The sequence below is a fragment of the Urocitellus parryii genome, chromosome 1, assembly GCF_045843805.1.
Source record: "Urocitellus parryii isolate mUroPar1 chromosome 1, mUroPar1.hap1, whole genome shotgun sequence".
NCBI classification, from domain to species: domain Eukaryota; kingdom Metazoa; phylum Chordata; class Mammalia; order Rodentia; family Sciuridae; genus Urocitellus; species Urocitellus parryii.
This window is the reverse complement of record NC_135531.1, coordinates 71,379,162-71,393,302: the sequence shown is the minus strand read 5'-3', so window position 1 is coordinate 71,393,302 and position 14,141 is coordinate 71,379,162. Positions and strand designations below refer to the sequence as shown.

The 14,141-nt window shown below is 36.5% G+C and overlaps 1 protein-coding gene across 12 annotated transcripts in view; it reads left to right on the top strand.

Moving 5' to 3' along the window:
* The window catches only part of Mef2c (myocyte enhancer factor 2C), a 164,497-nt gene that overhangs the window by 112,073 nt on the left and 38,283 nt on the right, over positions 1-14,141 (top strand). For 7 of the 12 annotated variants that reach the window (XM_026408757.2, XM_026408761.2, XM_026408766.2 and 4 more), the window contains 2 exons: positions 10,793-10,852; positions 10,996-11,133. In XM_026408757.2, the coding sequence (XP_026264542.1) occupies positions 10,793-10,852; positions 10,996-11,133 (198 nt within the window). Of the gene's footprint in view, positions 1-10,792; positions 10,937-10,995; positions 11,134-14,141 lie in introns of all 12 variants that reach the window. The other 5 variants (XM_026408769.2, XM_026408762.2, XM_026408774.2 and 2 more) reach the window with 3 other exon arrangements.

The window sequence follows — 14,141 nt, the reverse complement described above, 5'->3', positions numbered from 1 at the left end:
TGTCACCAGGCCGTCGTTAGCAGTATTCTCCCGTAGGACACCTGTCCAAAGGAGTTAACTGATTTGTCACAACATTCAACTGCCAGATACTGTGTTAGTTGCCAAGGATAGAAAGCCCTCAAGAGACTTCATGTCTGCAAGAATCTTATCATCTAGAAAATGAGATAAAAACAATAATACAGGCATTGATATGAAATAAATGGTATTTATAAAGTTCTGTGGAGGAATAAAAGGGACATATTAATTCTATTAACTCTGGTCCACACAATTCTTTTCTTTTGTAATTTAAATTCACCAGTGAGAATAGTGGATAGTGGGGTTCTGCAGTGGGTGTTGCTAGGGGTAAATGAAATATTTATCCTGAGTACAAAACTGGTAGCTTCTGTTTTCAGATCCCGCTGTAATTCCACTTTAAATAAGAACTTCTGGTTCTCTGTAGTCTTGAGTTTCATTATTCTTTTATTTTTTGAGAAGCACCCATGTGCTGGGCACATTAAAGTTGCTTTGGATATAGAGGTAAAAAAGATAAAGTCTCTCCTCTTGTGGAGGTTTTCTCTGACATTGAGACTTCCTCCTCTGGCAGCCACAGTGACTGTGAGTTACATATTGTCCTCACATCATCTCAGTAATGCTCGGCACTCCTGAGACCGTGTTTCTCTCTAATACATCATAGCAAGTGAGTATTGAGCTGTCCCTGCTAACACAGTTGTCAATACAGTCTCTGGGATGTCATGTAACAGGCTTAGGCACAGCCCTCAGAATTTGGGTTCAGGAGAGTCTTCCCGGGAGCTAACTGGGAAGATGGAACAGATCTCATTGCAAGTCAACATGGAATAACCAAAACAAAAATTTTAATGAAGAGGGCTAAAAGCCACTCATTGGAGAGCAGACTGGTTTATTAGGAAGAGTGATAAATTAATTTTTAAAAGAAGATTCAAACCTCAGGTCATGGAGGAAGAAGTTGAGGTTACCATCCAGAATTGGCTCTTCAGAATCTCTCCATCTGCCATTTAAAAAATTGAGGGATAGATAGCCAAGCACAGTGGCACATACCTGTAATCCCAGGAGGTTGAAGCAGGAAAAATGAAAGTTCAAAGCCGGTCTCAGTAAAAACGAGGCACTAAGCAACTCAATGAGACCTTGTCTCTAAATAAAAAATACAAAATAGGGCTGGGAATGTTCAGTGTTCCATTGTCCCTGAGCTCAATCCCTGATACCTGACCCCACCAAAAAAAAATTGAGGGATAGAAAAGAACTTAGTGAATATTTTCACCTCTGTCCCAGAATGAAATTTGTTATTGGTACATGTTGGTCCTGTGACTTAGGAAATGAAAAATATAATACTGTGAATGAAGGGCAAAGAGAGGGTTTCCCTACTCAGGCAACCCAGATGGGTCAGGCTCAAGCTGGTTAGAACGCTAGTTCTCTTGAACCTTCAGAGTCCCAGGGTAGAAGAAGCATGTTAGGCAGAAACCCAATTTAACTTAAATCCTGGGAGTCCTTTGCTAAATGAGGATTTGTGAATCTCCTCAGGTATCATAAATATTGACAATCATTTGCCAGCCCCCAGTTTTTATTTTGCATGTCTCTTGAAAGCTTGCTGTATATTCTCCTTTTCTGATAAGCTGATGATAAACTAGAGATCCTAAGCAACAGAAATTCCTCAAGTCCATCAATGATAATGTCCTTGTTTCCAATTGAATCCTAGAAATAGAGGATGCACAGAGATGTCTCTTGAAATAATTTTGCTTCTCAAAATGTTCATGTCCTCATGGCAGTAACTTAAAGCACCAGCAACCACAAAAACTCCAGAACCATGAGCAGGAAAAAAATTTAAGTGCAAATAAATCTAATCATTTGTTCCTCATGCACTGTGTATGTGTTATCTCCATTGTTTCTTTGGCTCTCACAGGAATATCCTGTGTAGTAATCATGAAGTCTTTACAGAGATTGCTTTAACCTACCAGAACTTGAACGCCTAACTTGTTGATGTAATAATCTTATTAAAACAAATAAATAGCACTGCTACCTAGGGAGACCATACAGCTCATTTCAATTAATCTGTCACTGTTAGAAAATATGACTATCAAGTTTGATAGGTTATTCATTTATCCAATGAACAGTTAACTAGAACCTATACTGAACCTTCATGTTAACCAAGTGTTTGTTAGGGACCAGAGATGCCATTCCTTATAGGACTTGACATATGATGCTGACAGACATGTAGAAACATAAATGGCAATATAATATACCCCATATAGAAAGGACACACATACACAAAAAAATCAAGGACTGCAAGGGTACAGAGAAGGGAATCCCTGAATGCCTATGAGTGCTAGGAAAAACCTTGCTGAGCAAGTGATGACATGAGGGAATAGGTATTCCAGTATGACTCAGGTCTGTGCATCAGAGAGGGGAAGTAAACAGGAATATTCCAAACAGGAATAAATAACATACCCAGAGAGTGTTTTGAAGTTCGTACCTGATTTGTAAAATGCTCAAAAATCCCCCTTAGCCAGAACACCACATGCTGGAGAAGAGAGGAATTGAGGTGGGAAGAAGAGGTGGAAGGTTTGTGTGCAAGCTCTTGGGTGTGGCTCTTGGGAGCCGCCGTGGATTTTAAGGAGAATTCTGATAGGATTAGATTTACATTATAATTAGGCCCTGTTGGAAGTATGAAGGAGATTGACTGGAAGGTAGGGTCAGAAAATAAACCAAAAATGGGAAACAAAATAGAAAAGTAATGATAGTTGAGTCAAGAGATGATGAGATTGAGAGTGATTTCTGAGCTTCTGGCTTGAGCAGCCAAATTGTAACCTTTGCTGAAAAGGGAACAGAGATAGGTGGAATCAAGAAAATCAATCAAGAAATGGTGTTGTAGTAGAGATATGGGAAATCCTGTAAAAACAAGGATACATCTGAAAGCCCTGAGCTGATGACAATAAAAAGGTGTAGGCTGTAGGCTACTTTCATTTCAAATGACTAATCATGTGTTGACTCAATTTATGAATAAAAAGGCATTTATAACTAGATAAGATTCCAAATCATGGAATCATGTTATGGTTTTTGTTTGCTTGCAATACTGAAGATCAAACATAGCGTCTAGTGCATAGGCAAGTGCTCTACCATGAGCTCCATCTCCATTCCAAAAATTATTGAACTTAATCCAATCATCCAAGATAACATGCACCTTTTTTATTGTTGTTAAAATAAGTTGTAATGGTTTGTAAAAGATGCTCCAATGAATTATTTTTAAAGCATCAGCGTCTAGATTCAGCCTGTCCCATTTGCAAGTAAAATGCCACAATCTAAGAAGTTGGCATGTGAAGTTACATTCACATCATATACTTTCGTAAAACCTACTTCTAGATTTTTGTTACTTTTCTCTTGTTCTCAACCTTTTTTAAATTTATAGTTCTAACTCTTATTTTCCTTCCTTTTTTACAAACCAACAGCATCCATTCTTCAAAACCACCTACAATTCTTTTGCATAACAGTTCTTATTTTCTTAACTTACTTTTTAACAATTATTAGTATTTACTGGGTATATTGTCATGCATTTCAAATGTTACATAGGCAAGTGCTTCCTGCTTAGTATTTGACTTAGGATCTCTCCTGGTTGCAGGATATCTGGGAGTGTTTCATGGCTGGAATGTGCCAGATTTCCCAGCTCAGCCCTGTTCTAATCTGACCTCATGATGCATGCCTTGTCCAGGTTCCAGGAGAGCTGTGGTGGAAGAATCCTTAAAAACTCCAAATGCTGACCTATCCTGAGGAAATCTGAATCATCCAATTGGCCCTAGAATCACCCTGATTTTCCATGAATTCCCCCAGGCTGAGGTTGGCCCAGAACAAAACCAATGTCAGAGCCTAGCAGAATAGTAGAGCAGTAGACCAGCATCCAAGGATTAGGGGGGGAAAAATGAACTTTGCCCAAGAATTTTAAAACATGCTTATTTCAAATTTATAGTATCTGACTCACGTTCACAAAAACTTCCCGTGCTCTTTCCTACAGAGCTTTTGTTGTTTTTTTTCCTAACATTTACATTCTGCTGAAAACACTACTCCCTTCTTTTCTGCTTCCATGCTAAATTTTGTGCCCTTTTTCCTGCTACCCTTTAGATCACAGATATACTTATGACTTCCTTCGATGATTTCTTCAATATGCTTTTTTCAAGATTCCATGTTTAAACCAATATCCCAGTTTCTAAGCATTCAATGATATGAAGCTCTTGTCATAATCAGTTTCATACATAGTACAAATTATGCCTATACTGTATTGCTTTCAGACTTAACAAGTGTGTATTTCAAAACATGGTAAATTTGCAACAGTTACTTAAAAAGCAGAATATTGAATTTTAACATAATAAAGAGTGATATAAGATCACAAAAACATAATATAGTTGCAAAAATACTCCCTGAGACTACTCTTTCTCTTTCTAACATTTGAAGATCCTTTTCTGTTCTCTTCATCCATCCACTAAGTCCGTCATTAAGTCTGCAAACATTTATTAATCTCCTAGGGATTGATGACTAGTCAACAATCCCTACACTCCAGGAGCTCAGGATGATGGGAATAAAAACATGTAAACAAATAATCTGGGTCACAAATTTAGAAAAAGTATCTTTACATCCAGAGGACCACAAACAACCCCTGACACATATTAGTGATTAGCAAATATGTTTCAAGGGGTCTGGTCCCACTACCATCCCTGCCTCCAACCAGCCAGAAACCTCTGCATACATTAAAACTGTGGAAATGTGTGTTCTGTTCATTCAGCTAGCATTTATGGAACACCTACAGAATGTCAGACTGTCTATACTGAACCTCCAAAGTGAATAAATTAAATGACTTTGTTAAGGATCTCTCAGGGTAGCAAAGGAAGTAAAACCACATACATGATCATTGTTGTGTGATTTAGGATATAATAGAAAAATGTATAGAATAAAATGAATGCATCAGTGTGGGGAGAAATTAATTCAGCCTGGGTGATGAGAAGTCTATAGAGAGGAGATGGAAGGAGAGTCCAGGTGGATAAAGGACCTCAGTGTGAAAGGCAAGTTGCTATGGACATTACTGCTCACCTCCTGGGAGGTATGAGGAAAGGCCAGGTGATCCCTGGTGATCTCATCCACACTGAAATCCTAATACATCTACAAACTGTCACCATGTGAATTTTTATATGAAATAATCTATGGCCATTAGGAGACAGGTGGTGGATATATCCTCATGTTTAGTACATTAAAAGTCTTTCAAATCTTTAATTAGTGTATTTTATATTCTGTATTGAAAGACAAAAATAATTCAGTGAAAAAATTCAAGCCAATATTAAGATTATCTTTTGAGGTATGAAATAAAAACAAAAGCAATAAAAATCTCTAGTTTTCCCCTCTCTCCCCAGTAGAAGTAAATGCCTGGAATCTGGAGAGAAAAAAAGGTGTTGTAAGGTTGTATATTTTCAACTTGTTAAAATTTTTTCAAAATAAATGAATACCTATTGGTACAAGTTAACTTCCTTATATTCTGTATTGACTATGATTTGCTTATCTGATAAAAATCTACCTAACAATTGCACTAGCTTTGTGGCATTTTAATATACATTTTTATTTCTAGAATAAAAACAAAGAAGAACCATGGTATAGAAAAAAAAGTCAGACAATTTTTGCAGTGTTGATTATTGAAATGTATGGAGAAATTTCTTAGTACCTAGACCTCTCCTTGCCTAAGTGATCTATGCTGGAAAGCACACACACACACAAATTTTTTAAGTACACTATTATAGGATAGTTCAGAGATTTTTATTTTAAATTTATATTGCCTTCTTTCAGATACAAAATTGTATCTGGCACATAGTTGGTATTTGGTAATTGCTATATACACGTTAGAAGACGTAAGTCACAGGGCACCACCCTTAAGTGGACACTCCCCTGATGCTAGAGAGTCGGAAGCATCTTTGTGATAATGGGCATATCTGTGAGCCATATGAATGTTTAACAGCCATTCTCAGAAACTTTGTTCATGGCTAGCATCCAGTTCATCTACACTTCTATCCCTACATGAATTTACTACTTTCTAAAGACTGTTTAGCTCATTACCCATAGACACTTAACTATTATAGAGCTATGAAAGACCAAAAAAAAAAGTTTAAAATCAGAGGAAAGGAAACTACCTTTTCTAAGTCAATATCTTTTCCCTTGGCTTTTGTGTGAACATGGCATTCATGCAACTAATAGTAATAATTCCTTCACGTGCTCTTAACACATCAAACCTCTAAAGTCAGACTAACTAGCTATGAAGAAAGGGAGGTTATTTGGATTTTTAACAAAGGTTAATAAGAGTAATTTGGGGTTTTTCACAAAAGGACTTCAAATTTTAGCTGTACAATGGGAAGGCATAGAAAAAAAGATGATGAAAATATATATTCTGGAGGACTGAGACTGCAGACATGAAAAGAAATTGACTAGTCAGAAGCTTTTTCTGTGATGATGATTCTCTAACAAAAAGCCAAATTTTACTTAAATAGTATTGATACAATATATAGCATCCTCATAACTGAAAAAGGTCAGTAATCTAGATGTTTCTTTTTGCTAACAAGGCATAATTTTAAAGAGAAAAAAATAATAATAATTAAAAAATAAATTAAGAATGAAACCACCACAGTGTAGGAAAGGGATTTTCTAGTTGATAACATAATGCCTGAGACAAGAAATGAGAGCTCCATGTGGCATTCTTTTTCATTTATATTCCTTGCAGTAACGAAATAGAATCTGTTCCCTTACATCTATTTCATTAGAATTTTTGAAGCACCTGTCACCTATCATCATCATTTTATACATATTTCAAGTTTTTTTCTGATGAACAAATGTAATAACACAGGTCCATATGTGCTCATGTCTGGGAGGAGAGATTCCACGTGGTTTTTGGATTACCTATCTGGACTCCTTCTCCCATTTATTGTTTGGAGTGTGTCACCTTCTGTCAATCTAATTACTTCTCTAAGAGCGGCTGTTCTCAGCTCACTGTATGACAATCGCTACTTTGCGAATATACCCGAGAAGCCTCAGCAGTCAATTGATGTACCCCAAAAGTGTCACTCTCAGGTGGCAGGCTAGCTCCGGTACACCAGCTCATTCCAGGTGTACAGAGTTCTCTGGAGGAAGAGTTCCTTTAGATGCCTAGTAAGAGAACCTGGTGGTTTTCAAAAGATTTCTTGCTTTTTCGTGACATACAGAATCAACCTTTTCAAAATGTAGTCAGCTGAGAGACGTTTACTATATATCTGGAGGATGTGTAGCACCTATAAGAATAGCAATTAAGTACATACATTGCCTGACCATTCACACTTGTAAAAGAGCAGAGAAGCTTTCAAAGGCCTGTGTCAGAGATTTTTATTTTGATAGAACAAGACTTGAAGGAATAATGCTTATTTATCCATTTAGTAAGCTCTTTAGTTCATATTGACTATTCATTACTGTGAATAGAGAGACTTGGCTGAATCCAACAGTAATTCCTTAGTCGTCATTAAACAGCTGTAGATTTTTAATATAATAAAGATAAAACTGCTCTTATAGCTCCAAATTCACACTATGGTATTCAAGTTTGTGCCATCACTTCCATTTTCAGAGCTTTATAATTCCACCATAATCATTTGTTCTTGGCAGAAATGTGTTATACAAGCACTCAGCTGAGGATAATATTTTTGAACAATTTTTTAAATGTTCTGGTGATGTGATTATGGGAATTTGGAACTCAGTATTAATTTGCTCTTGAATTTTGCGTTTATATGTCTCAAAAAGCCCTGTTTCAAGTAACACGATTTAACTTGAATCATTACTTAAATACTGGCAGTATGCATTGCAAGATAATATAATCAGATAAAAGAATTTATTGGTAGAAAGTGAGTCATTGTCCTCCCCCCTCCCCATCACTGCCGTTTCCTTTGTGACTCCACACCACCTGCTTTGTTTGCTTAACAATTCATATAATTCTTCAGGTACAAAGTGAGATGTTGATCTAATTGGTTTTTTAATCAGGGAGCTAAGCATTTCATTGAACAATAGACATTCCCACTTGACTAAAATTTGATGTGCAAGAAGTATCAATATTTTAGCCATATTCTCATACTTCAAATTTTCCCAGAGCAAGTTTTTTTTAAAAAAAAATTAGAATTTTTTATTTATCATTTATCCCAGTATTCAGTCTGCTACTGTAATTGAATATGAATTGGAGAAATCTAGTCTGCATCTCTCATTTCACAAGCTTAGGAAAGTTTGGATGGGGAAGGGCAGTCTCCACATGGTCACAGGCAATAGCTGATGCTTGGATCCTCATATTTAGCAGCACTGGCTGGTGTAAGATTTCTGTAAACTCGTCGTGCAAGGATTGAGAGATAATGAGTTAATATTCGTGAAGATTATTCAACAAAGTGTAGTTGATATTTGAATTTTTATAAACCAAACACAATATCTATCCCCCCAAAGCTTTGTAAGAATATTTAGCACACATGCATGTGCCAGATGGATTGTAATGACAGTTGATAGGCCTCTCCTAACCCTTGCGTTCTGTTGTCAGGAGTCTGCATAGCAAAACAACTAGAATTTTTACAATAAAACTTATTGGGTTAAAGACATGGGTGCACATTGAAAAATCTACTGTCTACTAAGACTATGAATTCGCATTACATAAGACTTTAAATCAAAGGTTTGTATGAAGATATTTTAATATGCCCTATAGAAACATTAATGTTTTGAAAAATATCAGGTATTCTCTTGATCTTGCCTATTTTTCTCTACACAAGTGATTTCTTATGAAAATGTACAATATGATGCATTTTTTTAAATAAGTGTAAACATTTGCAGATATCAAAACAGAAACACATCATGATATGACAAATTGTTATTACCCAGAGAAATGCTCTTATGGTTGAGCCTAATGCTAACAAAATGAGTTTAAAGCCTAGGAAGTTAAGTCAGTGGATGAAATTGTTAATGTTTTATGATGTCCTTTGGAGTACTATTATAAAACCCTCTACAAGTACTTATTCTGGCCCAAAAATGATGGCTGTAGATCTTTAATAGGGGGACAGGTGGCCCCACCAATTATAAATTCCCCAAGATTGTAAATGTATATTTTATCATCTTGTGTCAAAATATTCATTTTAATATTCAAACATTTTACCACATAATAAGCTGTAACCATATGTTTATTTGTTATATTATACTACTATAACATTAATAAATATTTACAGAGTAGTAGTGTACCCTAAATGTATTGCAATGGTAGCTTTTAGTTTGATTTTAAGTTAAAATCTTCAGTGCCTCAGAAATTCATTTTAAGTAATATTACATTTGTTACACATTGATAAGAGCCAAAGAATTAAAATTTTCAGACTGACACTCTCTTTTAAACTCATGTTGTTGTATTTATTTTCCCCAATTGCATGGATTAAAAATGGAGTGTTATCTCAGCTTTTAATTCCTTAGCTTAATGTTGCAACTTTTGCTTGATTTTTATGTGAATTCTATCTTTAATAAAGATGAGCTCTACTGAATTTTCCATTAGCAAGAGGCACAAAGGTACGCATCACTTTGTAACTGATCTTGGTAATACCAGGAAAATTAGGAAATGTTGCTAGTCTGTTAGTAATGAACATGGTGGGCTGGGGTTGTGGCTCAGTGATAGAGCACTTGCCTAGCATGTGTGAGGCACTTGGTTTGATCCTCAGCATCACATGAAAAAATAAATTAACAAAATAGATATTGTGTCCATCTACAACTAAAAAAGAAATCTTTAAAAAAATGAACATGGCAAACTATGTGATTAATCAGATGTGTTATGGTCTATAAAAATATAGCATCATTTCTGTAAATCAGGTTGTATGCAATTGAACTGACAACCATCAGCTTTGTGACAGCTGAGACCAGACCATACCTACAGGAGGAAGAAAGGAACTTTTAAGAAAAGGCATCAACTTTTCCCTTTCTTGTGTTGGAAGATAGTAGGAATCAGGGTGATTCCTACTCAGCTAAAACCGGGTGGTACTTTTGCTAGTTAGTGACTCGGTTGCCTACTTGGCAGTATTCTTTGGATCCCTTACTCAGCTCAGGGTAATGAAGCCCTAAGTTCAGCTGTTTTGATTTTTCTCGAAGCCTATGTTTAGGAAGATAATTTCTCAGTATTGTAAATTTCAATAGAGATTTTCACATATACTTTCTAACAAAAGTAATTCTCCGAATGAGCATGGCGTCTCAACATTCTCAGTCAGTGCTCAGTGAGCATATTAGTCGTGTTCTCATATGCCCTTTTGCTGTCAGGGATGTGGGAAGGGGCCAGGACACCATTGTTAGAGTCAAACTAGAGGTGTTTCCAACATTTCTGTTGTTGTCGTCATCACAGATTCTAAAATAGTTGTGCAACATCCTGACTTCTGATTTTTCTGTGGGAAGAAAGAGTGCTGCAGTTTGCCACCTTAATTATATTCTGCTGCAATTGTTTTTCACTAGTTAGTTCTTAAAACCCGTGTGAATTCCAAATCACCATACTTTGGTCCTGAAACCCTCTTGGTTACTTGACTGAATTTAGTTGTGGAAAGAATATATTTGTTATTTTTGTTTAAACAGATGATGAATGCTCTAGTGAAATGAATCGTGCTTTTTACCCTATGGTTTTCTAAACATAATGTAGCATGTGTAATAACCTGAAACACTGGACAGCTTGAACTTTTGTAACATCCCTGATTGTCTCTTACAGCCTTTGTCTAGGTTTGAACTTTCCAAAAATTATGTATTTCAGACGTTGAGAAAGAAGGGCCTTAATGGCTGTGACAGCCCAGATCCTGATGCAGACGATTCAGTAGGTCACAGCCCTGAGTCTGAGGACAAGTACAGGAAAATTAACGAAGATATTGATCTAATGATCAGCAGGCAAAGATTGTGTGTAAGTACTCGGAACTCCCTTCATTTTTTTTACTCTTGGTATTTCTCTGAACCTGGCAGGCATTGAACAAGAAAGAAAACAAAGGCTGTGAAAGCCCCGACCCTGACTCCTCTTATGCACTCACCCCACGCACCGAAGAAAAATACAAAAAAATTAATGAAGAATTTGATAATATGATCAAGAGTCATAAAATTCCTGTAAGTACCAAAGGTAGATGGCTGGTCTGCTGATAACTGCTGCAGTAACACACCTTAACCCTCTCAGTGATGGCTTGCTTTAAGAAGCACTCAAAGTCAGATAAAATAGCCATCTCATCCCATGGGCAATGCATTTAGAAAGCGAACCCCTACGGGATGCTGAAATTACATAATTGCAAAGAATTGCCATCGAGAAGTTCATTCCGAGGTAGAACAGTTCACAGGAGGAAGAGAAAGATCAGTGTGACACACCCTGAATTTACACAACCTTTTAAAACACAGTTCACATAAATCAAGATACATGAGTAAAACAGTAGAATCACTTTCTGAAGAAGTTTGAAGATTTGCTCTATAATACGTGGATATATGGTGTGCTGAGACCAGATGCATGAGAAGAACTGCAGTTCTCTCACACAAAATGACAGTCATCACTTAAATAAAAGCTGATTTCTGAATAAAACTTCTCCCCTCCCCCTACACATGAAATTCAACAGCACTGAAGGGTTAAAGCTAATGCTCGCTGCAGGGAACAGACTGCATGAAACCTAATGGTAAGATTCCAACGTTTGTGTGCTGGGGTGATTTTAAAGCTTTATCAGAACATTATCTGCTTTGCCTACACCAACAAATTTCATGCTTTAACATTTGGCTAAATTTTGTCTTAACCAGTTCAGAAAATTTCTAACAAACAATCATATGCCTTGCCAGATATTTAAGAGAAATAACTCTGCATGTATTATTTTGTTTGCCCACATGTATAGAGGAAAAATATATACTGTTTATTACATTGTCATCAATCAAATGAAGTTAATTTTGTGCCATATAGGGATGATATCCAAGGCTCACTTGCTTTCTGAATAACTAATATTAGTGTCTGAACCTCACTGTACATAAGCTCCTCAGTAAGTAATTAATTAATTATTTTTCAAAAAAGTACACTGTTTTGTAAGTTAGCAAAACAGCTTAAATCTGAGTACTGAGAACAACTCTGCAGCAAAAACAGGCTTTGTTAATTACACGTGTAGATCTTTGGGGTCAAAAGCTCTAGGCTAAATCCACAACTGCATCCACAAGATAAATGGATGCTTGGCCATAGCGAGTGCACACTCAAACCTATTTTGAATGAAATTGGTGGTTTAAAACTTATTTACAAAATGTATGCATATTAAAATTTCTGTCCTCAAAAACACATGTCTGTTTCTTTTGTTAAATTGAATAATATCTGTAGTAGAGCTTCTGTTAACTCAGAATTATTACTATACATATCATGAAGGAAAGTTTTATGCCATAAATTCTGAAAGATTTCATAAAACCAAGTACTATATGCAACACATTCACAGTGGGTACTTTATCCCATGAAATATTTTCTATTGTATACAGGCCATGAGTACTAGCTAAAAGTACTCAAAATTCTTAAGTGATAATATATCCATTGGGATTTTATCTTTCCCAGGAGAAGGAAAGAAACAGCTCCTTTGGGCCACCTTTCAGTTCTTAAGGCCTGCATTTTTCTTGCTATCTAGTCCATCATTTGGAGTTTGAGTTACAAAGTTTTGTGAATGTAGAATATTAAGGCAAAGCACCTCTGATGTCTCAGATAAGAGGAATCCTTTGCACGGCTAGAGAAAAAGCAAGTATATGCAATACTGCTGGATCACTCTCAGTCTAGGTGATCCTACATGTGGAAGGAGATTTAACCCCCAGATTTCCAGGGAAATGTACATTGGATTGTTTTTCTCATATTTGAAGAGAAAAGAGATGTGTTGCGTTCCTGGATTTTCTCACAGTATTTCACTCTGTCATGTAAAGAGTTCAAAATCAAGACATGTGATTTCTTAAGAGGTACAGTGGTGTGTGGCAGGGGATGAAAACCACATGAGTGTTTACAGGCAGAGCTGTGAGAAGGAACCACACTGCTCTGAGTTGTTCAAAGAATCTTCATGGCTTTCGTAAGTGCTTCAGACTTCACGATGAAAACACCAGTTTTTGCACATTGCTCTCAGTTGCTGGAAGTCGGTGTTGTTGAAAGTTTCCACAGCTGCTAAAACATTTACAGCAGAGCAAGGACACTCTGACCTTTGTGTGTAGTGAGTGTCTCCACCTCTTTAAAAACATTATAACACTGTTTTTCTTTTTCAAACACCCAGTTTGAAGAGTTTTCCTTTTAAAATAGAAAATTTAATATTGCAGTCACCTGTTGGAATCATATAATTTATGCCCATATTCCTCAATTACGTGAAATAATTCACGGGTGATTTGGAATCTTGTCGACCAGCATTTCCTCATGCTGGGTTTGCCACAGTTCATGCTGGGCTTCACAGCAAGCAAAAACAGCTCCATTTGAGGAACCAGGAATTAGGAAATGTGCTGAATGAATGAGAGGTGGATGCAAGACTGGTTGAGAGTAAACAAGAAGGGAGGAAGTGGAGAGAAACAGTCTATATTTTATTCAAAATAATGGACTGTGAAGAAAGAGATAATGCTTGTACCTAGGATCAAAGGAGGGAGTTAAAATGAAAACACTTGACATTATTTATGTACAGAGAAGAAATGCTTCAAAAAAGGAAAAGAGAACACATAGGTACAATGGAGACAAGTGGTAAAACTTCTCAAAGGGAAGAAGGATGGGGCCTAAGCAAGAAGATGGGATCTAAGCAAGATGGAGAAGAATACAGGAGAATCCAGGTGTATTTAAGGTGGAATGTGGGTAGGGTGAAGGCAGGTGGGTAGCTAAGAGTGACCGTTTTTTAACTTTTGTAGGAATTGAGGGGAACAAGACCAAGTGCTCACTAGAGGTCAGAGAATAATAGGCCTGGACACTGAGGAATTGTAGAAGGAATGATCAGGGAAAGACTACAGTCCTAAGAAAATTTAAATACCAGCAGTGGTAGTCACTTCATTAAAATCCTGGGTTTCTTTTTTGTTTTGTTTTGTTTTGTTTTTGTTTAATTTGCTAGAGCTCTGAAGCTAGATAATAGTTGTTCAGAATATGAGGGTATCGTTAGTGG